The sequence below is a fragment of the Vipera berus genome, assembly GCF_964194415.1.
Source record: "Vipera berus genome assembly, chromosome: 1".
Lineage (NCBI taxonomy): Eukaryota > Metazoa > Chordata > Lepidosauria > Squamata > Viperidae > Vipera > Vipera berus.
The window spans coordinates 163134528-163154242 of NC_138202.1; the positions used below are offsets into that span (position 1 = coordinate 163134528).

General features: G+C 38.2%; 1 protein-coding gene across 1 annotated transcript in view; it reads right to left on the reverse strand.

Moving 5' to 3' along the window:
• TTN (titin) overlaps window positions 1–19715 on the reverse strand; it is a 314129-nt gene that overhangs the window by 111077 nt on the left and 183337 nt on the right. The window contains exons 175-199 of the mRNA XM_081340361.1: window positions 17725–19668; window positions 16945–17019; window positions 16153–16236; window positions 14414–14491; window positions 13886–13981; window positions 11934–12011; window positions 10958–11053; window positions 10402–10488; window positions 9856–9903; window positions 9656–9736; window positions 8700–8753; window positions 8007–8402; window positions 6248–6523; window positions 5436–5711; window positions 5174–5313; window positions 4683–4809; window positions 4293–4556; window positions 3906–4172; window positions 3492–3755; window positions 3250–3389; window positions 2986–3112; window positions 2560–2826; window positions 2191–2457; window positions 417–683; window positions 126–265 (exon numbers count right to left, since the gene is read on the reverse strand). Coding sequence (XP_081196487.1) covers window positions 126–265; window positions 417–683; window positions 2191–2457; window positions 2560–2826; window positions 2986–3112; window positions 3250–3389; window positions 3492–3755; window positions 3906–4172; window positions 4293–4556; window positions 4683–4809; window positions 5174–5313; window positions 5436–5711; window positions 6248–6523; window positions 8007–8402; window positions 8700–8753; window positions 9656–9736; window positions 9856–9903; window positions 10402–10488; window positions 10958–11053; window positions 11934–12011; window positions 13886–13981; window positions 14414–14491; window positions 16153–16236; window positions 16945–17019; window positions 17725–19668 — 5939 coding nt within the window. The remainder of the gene's footprint in view (window positions 1–125; window positions 266–416; window positions 684–2190; window positions 2458–2559; window positions 2827–2985; window positions 3113–3249; window positions 3390–3491; window positions 3756–3905; window positions 4173–4292; window positions 4557–4682; window positions 4810–5173; window positions 5314–5435; window positions 5712–6247; window positions 6524–8006; window positions 8403–8699; window positions 8754–9655; window positions 9737–9855; window positions 9904–10401; window positions 10489–10957; window positions 11054–11933; window positions 12012–13885; window positions 13982–14413; window positions 14492–16152; window positions 16237–16944; window positions 17020–17724; window positions 19669–19715) is intronic.

Genomic DNA, 19715 nt, shown 5'->3' on the forward strand with positions numbered 1-19715 from the left:
TATTTTTCTGCCCATAAACAGTAGAACACGCCGTGTTGAATTTTATTCAGTATTTAGCCAACACCAAGGATGGTGATTGTTCATCAGTGTGGTCTACTACTGGATCAAAGAGAAGCATTGCTTACAGCTGACTGCGTCAGAGATTCTCCTTTCAGTTTCCAGTTTGCATGAATATCTTCCTCGGAGATTTCAGTTTCAAAACGAGCTGTCTCTGTCTCAAATATTTCCACACTGTATAGAGGACGCACAATAGATATATCACGGTCTGAAAGGAAAAAAAAAAGACACCCAATACAGTCAGTCACCATAATAAGCTGAAGGACTGAACAAACAATTGTTTGATTGAAGTTCCATATTCCAGGATCTTCAAGGCATTTAATAATAAATTATAATACCACAATACTAAAAGAACTTGCCTTCTATGTTGAGTTTGGCAGATGTCTGGTCAGTGCCGCAGTCACAAGTATATTGACCAATATCTTTTTTCAGTGCCTTCTTCAGGATAAGCATTCTCTTTTTGCCATCAGCTTTAATAATCACATTCTTGGAGGGAGTTATTTCTTGTCCATCTTTAAACCATTTTACTGGAGCATTTGCTTTGCTAATTTCACACTGTAAGATAACCTCATCTTTTTCCACTGCAGTGTAATCTTGCAGCTTCCCAGTGAAGTAAGGATCACCCTCTGGAAAGTTGAAGTAAACATATCACCTTATAAATATTATTAATAAGTTCAAAAGCCAGAGATGCTTATCAATGGGAGTTTAAATGTTTTCCTTGCTTTATGGGTTCTTGCCCCTTTAAGGGAGGTGTTTTAAATGTTGCATGCTTTAAAGGTATGGGTTTTTTTTGTTTCTTTTTCCAACATATTGACAAAAGTTTCCAAACTACAATGAACAGCAATAGCTACTTTCTAGTTATTCTGGGGGGGGGGGGGAATGACTGATTTTGTTTTTCTAAGAAATAAAATGCAGAAACATATATCAAGGTGCTCCAAAACTATTTTTATGTTTAGAAATCCATACTCTGTATTTATGATATTTAAAGCTGTCTTAATAACAAAGATAGCACAATAGCCAAACATTCATGAAAACGAACATGTTGAAATAAACAAATGAAGAGACTAAGAAATGAAAGGTCAGAACAAAATAAAAAAGTGGAGTTAGGCAAAAACATAAAAGCTATTTTGCTCAGTAAACGTTAGTTTCCTAGCCTCATAAATAAAGTTTATTTTCTTATTCTTGTGTCTAAAAGACAGTAATAAAAAGGGGAATGTAAAAAAAATGACCTCAGCAAGTAAGAACATCGGAAGCTACCTCATCCAAACAAGTTCCTCAGCATGCTGCACAAGGAGTAAGACACTCATTAGTATTTAAACAGGAATGGTTTCTGAGATTTGGTGCATTGTATACACAATTGAAAAGAAACTTGTCTACGGAGTTTACAAGTCACCTCTATTCTTCATACAAAGACAAGGCAATAAAGACACTGAACCGTTAGACCAGGGGTATCAAACTCAATTTCATTGAGGGCCGCATCAGCATTGCGGTTGCCCTCAGGGGGCCGGGTGGGTATGGCCAGGGTGGGCGTGGCCTACTGGGTGGGTGTGGCCAGTTCTACATCGTTTGCATCAAGGGTGCCTATGGGGGCCTGGGCAGGAGTGGGACAGATCTGAGGGTCTCTGGCAGAAGGAGGGTCTCTGGGCCAGGGCCAAGGCAGTGGGGGCCGTTCCCTCACTGTTTCTAGGATGGCTTCGCGGGCCACATGAAACCACTTCGTGGGCCGGATCCAGCCCCCGGCCCTTGTGTTTGACATGTCTGCGTTAGACAGACTATGCCCTGTAGGTTTAATTAGCTAATGAGGTATTCGTATAAAATGTCATCACACTTTACAAATTACAGTTACGAATTAGAATACATCTGCACAACAAAATAACAAAGCAAAGAAATAAAATATAAAAAATAAGCAACTCACCAGAGCCAAATAACAGAGTGCAACAATTAGGGGTACTAAATCTATAAAAAACTTTCTGAAAGAGGAAACACTTTGACAACAAAAGACAATAGAGCGGGAAAGACAAGACATAGACAACTCTCTTGAAAGGGAGCTTCCCACCCAAATGTAGCCTCTTCAAAGTCTGGAGCAAGACTTTCTGAGGGGAATTAGGCAAACCAAAGTCAGGTCACACATACCAAGAACTGTAAGTTTAGCTTCACTTGATTTGTCCATAGCTTCCACTCTGATCTGAGATGTGTCATCAATAGTTAGATCTTTAAATGTAAGCGTGTGAAATTTGCCATCATCTTTCATCGAAACAACCTTGGATGTATGGAGTCGTTGGTCATTTTTATACCAGATGACAGGAATGTTGTCATGGGAAAGCTCAACAGTGAATTCTGCACTCTCACGCTCCTTGGCTGTTACATCTTTGAGTGGGGTAATGAACTTAAGACGAATGCCTAAACCATAGAAGTATCTCATTAAGTTAAATGCATAAAGATATTTGGATATTTTTTTTAAAAAAATGAACAGAAACCACAGAACCGTTGTGAGAAACAAACCTTCAATGATAAGTTTAGCACTTGTTCGTTTGTCTTCAGCCTCAAACATGTATTTTGCTTCATCTTCAAAAGCTACGCTCTTAATGACAAGAGCGTGCCTCGTGCCTTCGGATTTGATTTCAAATTTCTCCTCTTCTGGGATTTCCTGAGTTCCTTTCAACCACCGGAAAGTCTTTGGTTCCCTAGAGACCTCGCATTCAAATTTAGCTTCATCCTTTTCAAAGACTTTGACATCGCTGAGAGGAGTTATAAAGAGGAGAGGCCGCTCTGAAATTAAATCAGGTAATGAAGAGTGTTAGGAATACTTTTTTTAAAAAAAAAATCGGTTACGCAGGTTATGGATTTAATGAACAACAATAACATGGATGAAGAGTGGTAAGAAAGATTTGCAAGGCGGGCTTAAAGTTGATGCCTTATGAAGCCTACCTTTCACTTTTAGATTGGCAGCACTTTTAGCATTAGCAGCCTGGAAAGACACTTCTCCGGTCATATCCAACTTGCAGTTGTGAAGAATAAGGATGTGTTTCTTGCCATCTTGAATCATTTCACAATCCTGATTGTTATTGGAGGGGAGGGGGAAAGAAAAAAAATCGTTGTCCTGATACGTAATCCTCTTTAATTTTTAAAAAGATTTTTTAAAAATCTATATTACACTATTGTTTGTTCTCGCTGCTGTTGAAAAAGACTTACAGGTGAAGCTGTTAAAGTTTCTCCCTTTAACTTCCAAACTGCAGGAACATCAGGCTCAGATATTTCAATCTCAAATCGTGCTGTTTCGCCAATGAATACCTCCACACCATATAAAGGACGCTCTATGTTTATCATTCGAGCTGCAATATATACAGACGCAAAGTATCTTAGAATTTCCTGCCTGGATCAGTAAATGTAAAAGGTTCAAAAGAGGGCCTACATGTAGGAGGACAATCACTTACGCTCAACCTTGAGTTCACAATTTGTCTTGTCAGTTCCACAATTGCACTCGTAATTTCCTTTATCGTCATCTGACACCTTCTTAATTTTCAATATGCGACGTTTGCCGTCTGTCTTTATGGAGATTCTCTTGGAAGCTACCAATTCTTCACCATTTTTATACCACTTCACTGGCACATCTTTACTAAGTTCACATTCCAAAATGACATCGTCTTTCTCAATGGCGGTATAGTCTTGCAATTTCACCGTGAAATATGGATCAGCCTCTATAAGATACGGGTTGGGTATGAAGTAGTCATTTGTTTGAAGAGTTTAGTTGTTAACAGTGAATACATAAAATAATAAACAATTAAATACATAAAGATTAAAATACACAGAGATTGTACCTGACAACACAAGACAACATATAATATTACCTAAGACTTTTAGGTATGCTTGAGTGTGCAAGTTCTTTACTACAGCTTTGATTTCAGAGATATCATCCAGTGTCACTTCACTTATTTCCAGTTTGTGATTCTTCCCTTCCGCAGAGATACGAACTGTTCTACTGTTATGAAGTTTTTTGTCATTTTTATACCAGGTTACAGGCAAATTTTCATGAGAAAGTTCAAAATCAAAGTAAGCGGTCTCTCCTTCCTTCACTGTCTGATCTTTGAGGGGAGTGATGAATTTCAGCCTAATACCTGAAAAGGAGTAAATGGTAATAAAAATAAATGTTATATGGTCATATCCACCAGTAGCTTTAAATGACTGATCCTTCTCCTAGGGTTTACTCCTGAATTTTTTCAAAGCAATAAACTTGCCTTCTACAAACAGTCTTGCTGTGGTCTTCTTCCCTTCAACTTCAGCAGTGTACTGTCCTTCGTCATCAAACTGAGAATCATTGATAACCAGAATGTGCTTCTTTCCATCTACAATTATGTCGTATTTGTCACCAATTTTGATGATGTCAGTGCCTTTGGACCATATGACATTGGCTTCTCTGGTTAGCACACATTCAAACCTTGCCTGCCGCTTCTCTGGCACGGTCACATCTTTCAAAGGCACAGCAAAGTCCAGCTCAATCTCTGTGAATAATATATATATATATATATCCATCAATATACAATGCAAGATTGATTGATTGATTAAATTTATTTGCCCACCCATTTCACCACAAGGGGACTTTTACCAATACTCAATAAAAACCTTACCTTTTACTGTTAGGATGGCTGTGGTAAGTGCATTCAAAGCCTGATAGAGAACTTCACCAGCCTGATCTAATTTGACTTTATGTAAAGTTAAGAAGCGTTTTCCTCCTTCAGCTTTGATCTCACAAGTCTGAAAGAATTTAAATATTTATGGATAAGGATACTGTTTTTTAAAAAATACTCTTATAATATCCTTGTTACAACAAAACCCATTACAGAATGGGTGTGTGTATATTTATTTATTTATTTATTTATTTATTTATTTATTTATTTATTTATTTATTTATTTATTTATTTATTTATTCATTCATTCATTCATTCATTTTCTATCCATAGATCTACCTTTCCTTGTCTTGAGCTATCATAAGTTACTATAAACTGTAAATCTCAGCACATACACTTCTTGCTGTTATGATACTATGCAGAGCAATAACTGCAGACCATCAACTACATAATTGTAATAAATTAATGAATTCTTAAGTACGTCTCCTTACCGGGGATGGTCGGAGGATTTCCCCTTTCAGCTTCCATTCCCCGGGGATGTCTTCTTCAGAAATCTCTGTATCGAAATTGGCTGTTTCTTTCTCATAAATGGTAACATCTTCAAGGGGTTTTAGCAGTTCAACTTCACGTTCTGTAACACAAATTCAAACTAGTAAAACCTCTTCACAGTCTTGGGAGCTTCAATGTTTATCCTTAAGGTGTAGGATAGAATCACTGGCAAACGTGCTGTGCTCATAACAGTGATACACTTACCACCTAAGGTCAGTTTTGCTGGATATCTGCGGCCTTCAACTTCAACTGCATATTCCCCAACATCGTCTGGAGAGCAGTTCTTAATTTTGAGGTAGATATGAGAGCCATCTTTTACAATTTCAGTTTTGTCATTGGGTTCAAGAGGAATTTCTTCGTCGCCTTTGTACCACCTAATATTTGGCGTATCTTTAACCACGTCACAAGAAAACGTAGCAGTGCCTTTTGGTTTCACGTGCTGGTCTCGGATGGGCTTCACTAGCCAGTCCTTTATCATTTCTGCACAAGAGTACACATAATAAATACGTTTCTCTCTCTTAGCATTTATTGGTATTTTAAAAAAATTTTTTGACTTTCTCTCCTAGGTACCTGTTCACTAAACACAAAGCTTAACGACAGTAATCTTTCTTCTGCTTTTCAGCTTTTCTTAAGCATTTTGAAATACTTTCTTTTCTCTTTAGTTGCCTAGCTTTTTCGGTCTTTTTCTTCTTCTTTTGTTATATAACTGGGTATTGTGCAAGGTAATTATTTAATATCAGATTTATTTGTTTTTGTACAGCAAACCTATCTATCAGAGATCTGTGCCCCTGAAGGCTGATTGTGCCCACTTATAATTCTAGCGCTTGTCCAGAGAATCCTATTCCGTGTTGGCCTCAGTGCAATTTCTCACACTTAAGAGGGAAAAGAATCTCAGGCCTGATATCTCTGTTTGGAAAAACAAGCTATGCTTCTTTATCTCCTCCTCCTTATTCAACATTTCTCTCTTTAAAAAAAAAGAATCCAGTGTTTATTTTTAATAAGTAAACTTAACTTACCGACAACTTTAACAGTTGTTTTACAACTGAGATCACTATCTGCCACAGTTACAGTGTACTCTCCACCATCGTTATCATCGGCATCCATGATGGTAACGGCCCGCTGGAGGCCAATGATACCTAGAGCAAATTTCCCAGCTTTGTCTGAGATAATTTTCCCGTCTTTTCTCCATACTACATCTCTCTCTTTGTTCAGTTCACAGCTCAGATAAAAGGGTTGCCCTTTGACAACAGTAATTTCCTCCTCCAGGCTCTTCACAAAACGCACTGGCAGTTCTGGCGAAGAGGAAAAAATAGGTTGTTATTTGCATATATTCTTATTTGCATAAAGTATAAAGTAGGCATTTAATCAGATGTGTTTGTGTTCAGAACTCCTTATATCAGACTTGTCAAACACAAGGCCCGGGGGCCAGATCCGGCCTGCGAACTGGTTTCATGTGGCCCACGAAGCCATCCTGGAAACAGTGAGGGAATGGCCCCCACTGCCTTGGCCCTGGCCCAGAGACCCTCCTTCTGCCAGAGACCCTCAGATCTGTCCCACTCCTGCCCAGGCCCCCATAATGCGAACGATGTAGAGCTGGCCACGCCCACCCAGTAGGCCATTTGCACTTTAGCCACGCCCATGCAGTAGGCCACGCCCACCCTGGCCATACCCACCCAGCCCCCTGAGGGCAACCGCAATGCTGATGCGGCCCTCAATGAAATTGAGTTTGACACGTCTGCCTTATATGCTGTTGAGTATGCATCTGTGGAGATCACATTAATTTCAGTGGAGATATTTTATTTACATGTACAGTATAAAGGTATATTGTCAAGTCCAAATATGTATCTACATAAAAAAAATGTAAAATGAATAGCTGGGTTGGGCCATATATGCACAGTGAAGTAAAACCTGAAGATACAGAACTGAGGTACTCATAATCCCTTCTTTCCTATGGAACCTTTCCTGTTACAAATAATCCTCAACTTATGACCACAGTTGGGCCCAAAGTTTCTGTTGCCGTGCAAAACAATTGTTAAGTGAGTTTTGTCCCATTTGATGACCTTTCTTGTCACAGTCATTAAGTGAATCACTGCAATTGTTAAGTTAGTAACACAGATGTTAAGTGAACCTGGCTTTCCCGTTTGCTTTGCTTTGCTTGTCAGAAGGCTATGAAAAGTGATCACATGACGAGGGACACTGTAACTGTCATAAGTACAAGCCAGTTGCCTAGCTCTCTGAATTTTGATCACGTGACCATGGGGATGCTGCAACGGGTGTAAGTGTGAAAAAGGGTTATAAGTCACTTTTTTCAGCACTGTCGTAGCTTCGAACGTTCACTAAATGAATGGTTGTAAGTCAAGGACTACCAGTATTTGAATTATTAATTATTGTTTAACAGGAATAGAAGCAAAAACAGCATGTTACTTTATGGGTTCAACAAAATGCTTCATATTTTACCTCATAGTAAGATTTGCGTATGTTTTCAGAGACCCACTTATCACTCATGCAAGGAGGTTTCTCTTGCTTTGCTTTCATGCTAGGCTAGGGAATGCCTGCAGTTCAAAGCTTATTCCCTACCTTAAAATTTCATAAGAGTATTTAAGCCACCACTTTTAAACTTAGTTTTAAATGTTAATGATCACAGTACTGGTGGTTTTATTTCTCATTAAATGTTAATTTCCATTCCTGCACTTTATCTGATATTGCCAGCTGTCTTGAACATTCAGCAAGTGAAAAGGCAGGGCATAAAGGGGATAAGATGGTGCGAAGAACTACCTTCAACAACGAGTTTAGCTGTCGATGTCTTTTCTTTGTTTCCCAACTTTAGGACACAGGTGTACTCCCCGGCATCTGAAAGCTGAACGTCAATAATATGGAGCTTGCGGTCTTTGCCATCAGACAAGAATCTGTGCTTGGGGCTTTCCCGGATGTTGCTGCCGTCCTTCATCCAAGAAGTGATAGCAGTAGATGGAGAGATGAGGCATTCAAAGATGGCTGACGAGCCAATGGACTCTGCTTCTGTCAGCACAATATCTTTAATCTCTGTCACAAACTTGAGTGGAACGGCCTTCAGTTGGTATGTGAAGGGAGGCTCTTCAGGTGGCTTGTCTCCGCCACTTCCTGGCCTTAATTTCCTCCTTTCTGCATCAAGGGGTGAAGGTGTCTTTTTGGCTGCAAGTCGGAGAAATGAAAAACCACAGAACTTACAACCCATTGCCATGAATTATGTTCTCGTGTATGTATATATGCAACTGAAGCTAGCTACTCAGTTATCAGATCTGATAAGGCTCAGCAGGATTGCAGGTAGAAATAACACAGAGGAGAAAACCTTTGCATTTTTTATGGGTTAAGTCAGAGTAAGAAAAGGGCCATTTAAATTATGTTCGGCACATGGAATACTGATTTCTAGGATCAAGATTTATGTTTAAACATGCAAGAAAAAGATTTGAATTTTAATCCCTTTCTTACCTTTAATAGGACTTCTACCCTTGGCAGCTTCCTCCTTTGGTGTAATTTTGGGCTCTGGCATAAAATACCAAGAATAGGATTACAAATGAAGAAATGTTTAAAATATATCCTTTTTTTAAAAAAAAATCAGCATTGTTTTATTTAAATCAGTATCATTATGATTATTCTGTGCGTGTCCTTATAAACTAATCATATTTTCATGATTTGTTTAAAATAAAATAAAACTATTTGGATGTTTCTGATAAATAATGAAAAAATAGCTTTGTCTAGATGTTTCTACTTCAGCCAAATTATATGTGCTCTCTCAGCTTGCTTGTTTTCTTGCAGACATTTCATTACTCCAACTAGATAACATCATCAGTGTTACTAGCTTACATTTTACATTACTTTGGGTAATGCAACATCTGCAAGAGAACAAGCAAGCTGCACACACACACACACACACACACACACACACACACACACAGAGGGGGGGGGGGCTGGGATATTAATCCTTTGTGTCCAGCCATAATATCTATACTTCACAAGATATGCCTGCAAGAAAGTTTCTGAAAAAGAAAGTGGCAAAAGAAGGTCCCCATATTTCCTAAACTTTCCTGTATAATTTTCATCCTCCTCCTTCTAGAGGTGAATATACCCTAGCACAGGGATCTACAAACTTGGCCCTTTTATGACTTGTGGACTTCAACTCCCAGAATTCCTCAGCCAGGCACACTGGCTGAGGAATTCTGGGAGTTGAAGTCCACAAGTCATAAAAGGGCCAAGTTTGAAGACCCCTGCCCTAGCAGCTCACTATTCACAAATACACTTTGTCCTAACTCTTCCACATATAATTTATAGCTACTGGGTATTATTGCTGTTCTGAACCACCCAGAGATGGGCGGCCATACAAATGCAAGTAACATTGGATTAAGCAGTAATGCAAATGAAGTTATTACGAGAGCCAGAATTCATACCAGCTTTCTTCCCAACCACTGGAGCCATCACAGGAGCAACTTCAGGTGCTGGTTCCACAGCTGGCTTAGGAGATTTCAGAGCTGTGGAAAGAATTAAGCAGCATTTTGAAAATGAAAGTTTCAAACCTGAGTTTAAGTGCATATATTATAGTAACTCTTTGATTACTACATTGGCTAACAATTTGTTTAAAAGGACTTACCTACAGCAGGCTTTGGTTCAGGAAGGGTTGCTGGTTTAGGTTCTGGAACTTTGAACACAAAAATAATAAGTTGATTAATGAACCAGCAGAGTACTGAAAATCAGCTAGAATGCAAAGGTCAAAGAGACAGACACAACAGCAGAAGAAGACAACCACTTCCATTGCACTGTCATAATCTTCACTCCTGCAAACATAACTGGTTTGAGCCATGGAGAGTCAAAGAAAAGGATCATAATGGAGGACGAGGAGGAGGAGGAGGAGGAGAAGGAGAAGAAGAAGAAGAAGAAGAAGAAGAAGAAGAAGAAGAAGAAGAAGAAGAAGAAGAAGAAGAAGAAGAAGAAGAAGAAGAAGAAGAAGAAGAAGAAGAAGAAGAAGAAGAAATATTTGGATAAGGCAGAATGAGTTAGTAGTTAGAGCAGCATAAAGATTGTAGCACTTATGGCTGCTTGAAATGAAAGATTCCTTTATCTTGCAAACCAGCGTTCAAGACCAACTTCAAATTTAGTTTGTAGCAGCAAAGAAAAGAGCGACGCCACTTATGTATACCTTTGGCTGGTTCAGGCACTGGCTTTTCTATTTCTTCTTTTTTCTTGATGGGTGGAATCTCAATTTTCTTCTTTTCAATCTCTGGCACTTAAAAAAAAAGTTTTATTTGGAAGCTGAATGTAAACATTTGGACTCCCAATATATTATTCATCGTGAAAAACTTAGAGGTAGGCTGTAATTATTTTTAATGAAACAGTTTGCCAACGTTAGTAAGTGTGTCAAAGCTTACAGAAGGACAAAAAAGACAAGACAGAATAAGAGTTCACAGAATATAAATCAGTCATAGCCCTTCTATTGGATTTCTTTCAAGACCCAGGAGGAATAAATGTATAGAAGGGCGAGAAGAGGCAATCCTGTTACATTACATATTATGTACAAAATGTTTGGGAAATGCTTGAATTCAGTATCTTTTTAGTTTTAATACCGTACAGACATTAAGAATTGAAAATGGGTTTCCTACATTGTGGTTTATGCACTGAAAGTATTCATGAAACTGGAGGCTTAAACTGTGATGGTTAATGGATAATATTATAGCTATCTTCTTTTTTATTTGTACCTTCAGGCTTCTTGATTTTTTCAACAGGCTTGGGTTCAACTTTAGGCGGTTTCTCTGCTTTAGGTTCTTCCTCCTCAGGCTTAACAGCTTTTGTGACTTTAAAAAAGAGAAGCATTTTCTTTCAGAAACATTTGGACGAATTGCAAGACAATTTTTCTTGTAAAACCCTTCCCTTCCATTTAAAACATATAGACAAAAACAGAAAAAATATGAAGAGTCCAATAGTGAAACCACATATTGAATTCTTTAATTCAAGTTACACAATTTGCATTTGGACAGTGATGATCCAAGCTGATGAACTGATTACCAAATTAGAATTGTATGACACACACATTTATAGCTGATTCCCACGAAGGAATTTCTTTTGAGGGAGGATGAAAATCAAATGTAATTTTTTTTTAAATTAAAAACTTAAAAACGCTTCTGGGAACAAGAATGATACGAGGTCATTTTATGCTGTAAATACTACGGTGATCAAAAGTTCTGAACATCTGGAATTTCTACCAGATGTTTAGCAGTTAGAACCCTGTTTGCACTGTAGTTAGAATGCAGTATTGCAGGGAAATAATGCCTACAGCCTGGAGTTTGATGGTGATGTGGCTCAAGGTTGACTCAGCCTTCCATCTTTCTGAGGTCAGTAAAATGAGGACCCAGATTGTTGGGGGCAATTATGCTGACTCTGTAAACAGCTTAGAGAGGGCTGTAAAACATTATGGGTTAGCATATAAGTCTAATTGCCATTGCTATCTAGACAGTAAGAAACATGAAAAGGTTTCATTTGAACCAGTGGATGAGTTATCTGCTTGACGCTGGTCTCTAAGAATTCCACGAAAAATATGTACTGAGGGTGGTGGGGGGAAGGTTATACAAGCAAAGTAATATCTGGCAATAGTATGATTTCATCTTATATTGTTAGGTAGCAATGATTTTGGAGTGTGATAGTCTATTTTTTAATAATAAAGACCAATAACTATACCTCTTTTCAGAACAACTTCTTCCTTAGGTGTAGGAGCAGGACGCTCGGGAATCTGTTTTCGTGGTTTCAACCCAGGTGCTTGAAATGATATCAAATTCAGAATAAGCGATAGTGATCATTGTCTATACCTTATATCAGTATTTGATGTGTTATAAGAAAGAAATAGTAAAGTTTAGGAGATAATGGATATGTTGCTTCTGAGAAATCTTTTTAGGAAAAAAGTGACTTGCAGTTTCAGTTGAGCCAACACCAAATATAGAAAAACTACCAAATTTCTAATTTTCTGTAAATCTTCTGTTTCTAAATCCTTTCCTCCAAGATTTATTATTAAAATATCAACAACAATGTTTGTAATAGAAGATAATTTCTGCATTCTTTTTTATGAAGTTTTTGTGTGTGCAAGCAACACATAAGCAACAGAAATGAAAGCATGTTGAAATGAAATCTAAGTGAAATGGAGATACCACATAAAGAAACACATAGAAAGAAAAAATGTGACAGCAAAATACAAGAATATTAAGAAAGAAGTAAAAGGCATGCAATATCCCACAGTACTGCATAGGAAGGGAAAGAACCTTTCATATATATATATATATATATATATATATATATATATATATATATATATATATATATATATATATATATATATATATATATGTGTGTGTGTGTGTGTGTGTGTGTGTGTGTGTGTGTGTGTGTGTGTGTGTGTGTGTATGTGTGTGTATATATATATATATATATATGTGTGTGTGTGTGTGTGTGTGTGTGTGTGATATGCTTAAATTGGTATATCATGCAATTTATTGTTTCCTCTGTATGCCTATCAAGATAACCGTTTCAGTTGAAATATGTATATATATATATATGTCTGTGTGTCTGTGTACACACACACGCATACACACACACACGTATATATATAATGCTTAAATTGGTATATCATGCAATGTATTGTTTCTTCTGTATGCCTATCAGTAAAGATAACCGTTTCAGTTGAAATCTCAGTCATTTTTTATATTGAGCATTTTTCCTTTTTTTTTCAAGCTATGGTATATACTTTAGTTTCCCATAATAATCTCCATACTAAAAATATAAGTAAAGCAAGAAAAATTCTTGCGAATTCTTGTTTCACTCAGAATATTAAATAAAATGCAAAATGAATATATATTGTTGCTTCTGTTAATCTAGTGTTTATTTTCATGTACAGAAAATAAAAATCATATTTTTTTATCATAACTTCAGCTTTGGCCTCTAGAGATACATACTTCTAAATAAATATTATCACCATCATGTGTTGTGAAAGCATTCTTAGATCTATTCAGCTGGATTTGGTCTTTGTAGTACTACCAAATTTCAGAATTTCAACAGTAGTTTGTTGAAAATATGTACATATAGCTTTCTAACTTGCTATAACTACTAAAAAAAATCCTACAAATGGGAAAATGTAAATCTTGGAGCAATGGTTAAATCATTAATGGAGTTGAATGCATGAACTCAGAGAATAATATTAGGTCACCTTAGAAAACCAATCATTAGTGAATAGCAATGTTAGAATAAAAACCATGTAGAAAACATTCAGTTAATATTTCATTAATGTATTGTCTCCAGAGAAATTAGTGAGGGTAATGAGTCTTATTCCCAGGAAATTGGATATAGGATGGTAAGCCAAAGATCTCATACTTTCAGAAAAGGTTATTGTGCATCAAATATGCATTCGTTATCATAGCCCAGAGGTAGGCAACCTTGGCTCTTTTATGACTTGTGGACTTCAACTCCCACCATTCCTGAGCCAGCATGGCTCAGCTTGGAAACCTCTCCCTTTCCCCTCAGCATGGCTGGCTCAGGAATTCTGGGAGTTGAAGTCCACGAGTCATAAAAGAGCCAAGGTTGCCCACCCCTGTCATAGCCGAGCATTAGTAAGATTAAAAACTGCTTGATATTGCTACTTATACCTTTAAGCTGAACCTTTTCCTCCTTAACTTCCTCTTTTGGTGGGATAGGAACACGGGGTTTGGGTTTGGGGAATATCTTCTTTTCCGGCTCTGGTTCTTTAAATGATACGTAGTAGATTTTAGGGCAGGCATAATTATGCTGTACACCTCAGGTGACAACTTCTAATGTGTCACAGAAAATCCACCTACTACTACCATTAGTGAAATTTCAATAAAGCAACGGCATATGCCATGCTATGTTCTAAACTAATTCTGATTAAAACATCTGATATGGTGAACACCATAGCATCAATTCAAAACAATAGTAGCAGAATTTGAAGATTATCTCTTTCAATCCTATGAGTATTTGTTTTCATAGCCAACTACTGTGCCATGGAAATTAAGATTATAAGACAAATACAAACAATAGTATGTACGCACAAACATAAAAAATAACATATATATCACCAGATGAACATATATAACTCCTATGAGATGAAGATGAACATGCAAATGAAAGAGGTATTACTCATTCTGCGAGTTATATACCTTCCGTTGGAATTATGTCTTCTTTTTCTGGAATAGGAACAGGTTCTTCAGCTTCAATTTCCTCAATAACTTCTGGCTCTTTAAAGAATATTGATAACTTACATAAGATCGTTATTTCAAAGACTGAATGGAAAAAAACTGAAACACAACATTGCTTGGACTTCAAACACATTCATTCACAGAGACACACCACATCAATGATACATTGATAAGGGGCCCTGGTGGCGCAGTGGTTAAAGTGCAGTACTGCAGGCAAACTCTGCCCACAGCCTGGAGTTTGATCCTGATGGGGCTCAAGATTGACTCAGCTTTCCATCCTTCAGAGGTAGGTAAAATAAGGGCCCAGACTTGGGGGCAATATGTTGACATTGTAAACTTCCCAGAGAATGCTGGGAATGCACTATGAGGGCAATATACAAACCTAAATGCTATTGCTGTACCGTGAAGCTTTCCATATATGTTAAACTGGTGGCCGTACTCAGGTGACCTTGGCTAATCTTGAAAAACTAATCATGGTTGGAACCTCCTTAGTACTTGGGTAACAGACTATCAAGAAATCCTAGGGTAACAGACCATATTGGAATATCAACAGAATATCCTGGAAGAAGATCATGATAACCAAGGCCATGTTGTTTAAAAATCTTCATGGATGTATGGAATTACCAGCTGGTACTGAGCTCAGCTTGGAGGAAAGTTTACTTATGGTAGTGCATTGACAGGAAATCCATTTGGATTCCAGGCCTATTTAACTTGCCTCTGAATTTGCAAATAGTTGTGTACACAATTTAGTTGGACTTAAAATGCTTAGCATTTTCTGCATTACAAAATAAATTTTGGAACATGGCATTTCATGGTTGCAAACAATATAAACATTCATCCTATAGTGGCAGGTCAGGGTTTTGGAACTCGCAGATCACACCTGTCTGCAACTCTTTAAACCCACGTGGCTTCTCTTGAGATAGCCTCATCATCCTGGAGAAAGAGGCAATTGTTTTAAGGAGTGGTAGACAGGTTTCCTTGGATGCCCCTTCATGATCTGAAGCATCTTTCTGGCCTTGAATCAGAAGTGCTGTGCAACCTCTCTCTGGCTCTCTTTGGCTAGGACTGTTTTATAAAGAAAGCACGAGTACACTACCTGCACCACATACAAACACGCACATGACACGTGTACACATCTATAGACAACAACAATCAAGGCAAGACAGGCAGAAACAAAAGTGTGGAAAGAAAGGCATCGGTGAGGACATCTACCTTCTTCTGTTGGATGCTCTGGTTCTTTAGGCACAGCAACGGGCACTTTTTCTTCTGGCACTGCCTGCTTAGGCACTTGAGGCACTTCAAAAGATTTTAGTATTTTTTTTTACTTTGGTGAATATTACACAGGGTACTTAAAATATCAAAGCAGAACAGTTAGCACAACATTAAAGTTAAGACAAAGACGCACACACAAACGTGCTTTGGGTCTGAAGGCAAAAAAGTGCTTGGAGCACACAGGTGGCTGCTTGGGGCCTGTGTGTATAAGAGCCCTGGTAGCGGAGTGGTTAGAATGCAGTATTTCAGGCTGACTCTGCCCATAGCCTGGAGTTTGACCCTGAGCCCCCACCCCACTTCTCCCCATATCCCTTGAAGCACCCTTTTGCATTTGAATCTGAAGCGGTGCAAACCGAACACACTGTTTACCTATACACACAAGTGTACATATTTATATATAGGCACATGGCATTTATGAGGACGTGTACCTTTGGCTGGTGGATGTCCTGGCTCTTTAGGCAAAGCCACAGGTACTTTTCCTTCTGGCACTGCTTTCTTAGGCATTTCAGGCACTTCAAGAGATTTTAAGGTGTTTTACTTTTTGTGGATAATTATACTGAAGTACTTAAAAACCATGTGTAGTTCAAATTATGACTATTTTTAAACATTTTAACCACTGAAAGTCCTTAGATTGCAGTGGTTTATAAATGTAATACATAATTATTATTATTTTTGCCCTAAAGGGGCTTATTTTGGGAGGCATGCAGAGGCTTTTGAATGGAGGAGACAAATTGAAAGCTCTACTTCCCAAGCAGACATCTGCTCGTATGAAAATAGGTTCCATTATAATCTTTTCTCTCATCCTGATTTATGGTCATCATGCTACTAGTGGACATTAATACAAATTACAACTTCAACAGTAGAACTAACACATAGGAAACAAGACAGTTATAATGTTGTAAAGGTAGCTTTTCAGTAGATGAAGAAGAGCTTCTGAGTTTGTCTTTTCTTTTGGCAGACTCTCAAAATACTATCAAGATATTAGGTTTCTTTTTAATTTGAAAATAAACAAGATCAAATATGAAAGGAAGAACAGAGGAAGATTTCTCAAACGCAAGACTGATGACACAGACATATGTGAACATTACACACATACACAAATATATAAGAGGGATTCTACAGATTTCAGAAAAGACGCCACAGAAGAGAACATTTTAAGAAATGTTAAAAAACAAAAAGAATGATCTTGTTTAGGTACATTTATTATTATTGACATGTACCTTTAGGTGATGGTGGCTTGAGTTTTTTAGCTGGTACTTTCTTTTCTGGAACTGGTTTTGTGGGTAATTCAGGCACTTTAAAGATATTAGTAAATTTGTTAAGAAAAGAGAAACAGAAATCCACAGACATAACAGATATTAAGGCTGTATATATCCCATACACTCCTTACCCGAGAATAGGTTTGATTGAAATTACTTCTGAATACAAGGGCTGACATATAAGTCATCCAACCACATGAGCGGTCATGAATCTGCTTCTATACTTACAGCCATTCTATGCATATATTTTGAATTCAAAGCAATCAATTTCAAATTCAAAACAAGTGAAAAAAATGGCTGTTATTCCGTAAGTTCAAAATAAATCTGATACAAGTTTTAATTAAAGCACCCCTCTCAGAACACGAAAAAAACAACAACAACTTCAATTTCGCTACAGAAAGTTATAAGTTCAAAAGGTTCACATTTGAAAATTCTTTGCATGGTGCTAATAATCTACCTAGGCTTAATGCCTTTGATTTATTAATACCTTAACCTACTTGCTAATTTTTTTGCAAATATATGCCAATTCATTTAAAGAATCAAAATAATATTTTTGCCATATTGTTTTTCTTCCATTCAACCCCATTTGGACAGACAGGCAAAACATATATTTGCATACAAAACTACAGTAGCTCGACCCAAATTGTTTTTGATTTTCTGAAAAGAATGTTTCTATAATAATTGCGAATTTTGGATTTACAGAAGAGGCTTTTTTTCTGTACAAAACATTACACTGTGTACCTTTAACTGGTTCAGGTATTTTAGGTTCTTCAGTGATTTCAGGTTCTTCAAGGACAACAGGCTCTGGCTCCTCAGGAACAGCCTCCTCTGGCACTTCAAGGATATACACTTCAGGTTCCGTTAGTTCATAAGCTGAAGCAGTTTCAGGTTCTTCAAATGCAGTGACGGCCTCTATGTCTTGGTGAACAGGCACACGTGTCCGTTCTTTATATCCAATGAACGTTTTCACCTCTCGTTCTTCTTCAGGTTCCAAGGTTTCTGGTGGAAGTTTTGGTTTTTTAAACTCAGGTTCTGGCTTCTTAGATGGCTCTACTTTCTTAGGCACAGGAGTAAGCTTGGTCTTCTTAAATGCAGGTTCTGGTTTCTTGGGCACAGCTGGTTCTGGTTTCTTGGGCACAGCTGGCTCCGGTTTTTTAGGCACGCCCACTGGCTTCTTCGGTGTAATGGCTGGAGCAGGTTCTTTAGGAGGAGGAACGACTTTGGGTTTTTTAGGAACCTCCGTGGGTTTTTTAGGTACTGCGGGAGGTTCTTCAGGAACAGGAGCAACCTCAGGTTCTTCGGGGACAACCACAGGCTCAGGCTCCTCAGGGGGAACAACCTCCTCTGGCACTTCAAGGACATATACTTCAGGCTCCGTTACTTCATAAGCTGAAACCATTTCAGGTTCTTCAAATGCGGCGATGGCCTCTACTTCTTGGTGTACAGAGATATATTTCCTTTCTCTGTACCCAATAAATGTCTGTACCTCTTGTTCTTCTTCATGCTCCACAGTTTCTGGTGGAGGTTCTGGTTTCTTAAACTCAGGCTCTTTTTTCTTAGGTGGTTCTGCTTTTTTAGGTACAGGAGTAAGTGTGGGCTTCTTAAAAGCAGGTTCTGGTTTTTTGGGTACAGCTGGTTCTGGTTTTTTAGGCACAGCAACTGGCTTTGGCTTCTTTGGTGTAATGGCTGGAGCAGGTTCTTCAGGAGCAGGAACGACTTTGGGTTTTTTAGGAACCTCAGTAGGTTTTTTAGGTAGTGCGGGAGGTTCTTCAGGAACAGGAGCAAGCTCGGGTTCTTCAAGAACAGGAGCAACCTCAGGTTCTTCAGGAATAGCCGTGACTTCGGGTTCTTCAGGAACAAGTTCTGGTTCTTCATATGAAACAATTTCCTCTGGTTCTTCAAGGACATATAGTTCAGGCTCTGTTAATTCAAAAGCTGAAGCCCGCTCAGGTTCTTCAAATGCAGTGATGGCCTCAGCTTCCTCTTTGTACACAGCCACGCGTTTCTCTTCTCTACGTGCAATGAATGTTGGTATTTCTTTTTCTTCTTTACGTTCTACAATTTCTGGCGGGCGCTCTGGTTTTTTAATCTTGACTATTGGTTTCTTAGGCACTTCTACAGGTTCAGGTTTTTTAGGTATGGGAGTAACTTTGGGCTTTTTGGGCACTGCCACAACTGGCTTTTTAGGCACAGCTGGCTCTGGTTTCTTAGGCGGAGCAACTGGTACAATGGCTGGTTCCTCAGGTTCGGCAACAGGTTCCGGCTCTGCAGGTGAAACAATGGCCTCCCGTTCTTCCAAAATGTATTCTTCAGACTCTGTTACTTCAAACACAGCCGCATGCTCAGGTTCTTCTAATGCACCGATGGCTTCTACATCTTGGTGAACAGTCACAATTTTCTCTTCTCTATATCCAATAACAGTATGGATTTCTCGTTCTTCTTCATAAACTTCTTTAGCTGGTGGAGGTTCAGGCTTCTTGGGCACGGCTTTTGGTTTTTTAGGCACAGCAGTAGGTTCGGCTTTCTTAGGCACTGTGGTAGGTTTTGGTTTCTTGGGCACTATAGCAGGTTTACGTTCTTCAAGAACAACAGTGACTTCAGTTTCTTCCACATGAACAAGAGTTTCTACTTCTTCAGTCACAGCAACTGGTTCTGGCTCTTCGGTCACTGCAAAATGCTCTGGTTCTTTAGATAAAACAAGAATTACTTTTTTACTGGCAAATTTTCTTTGA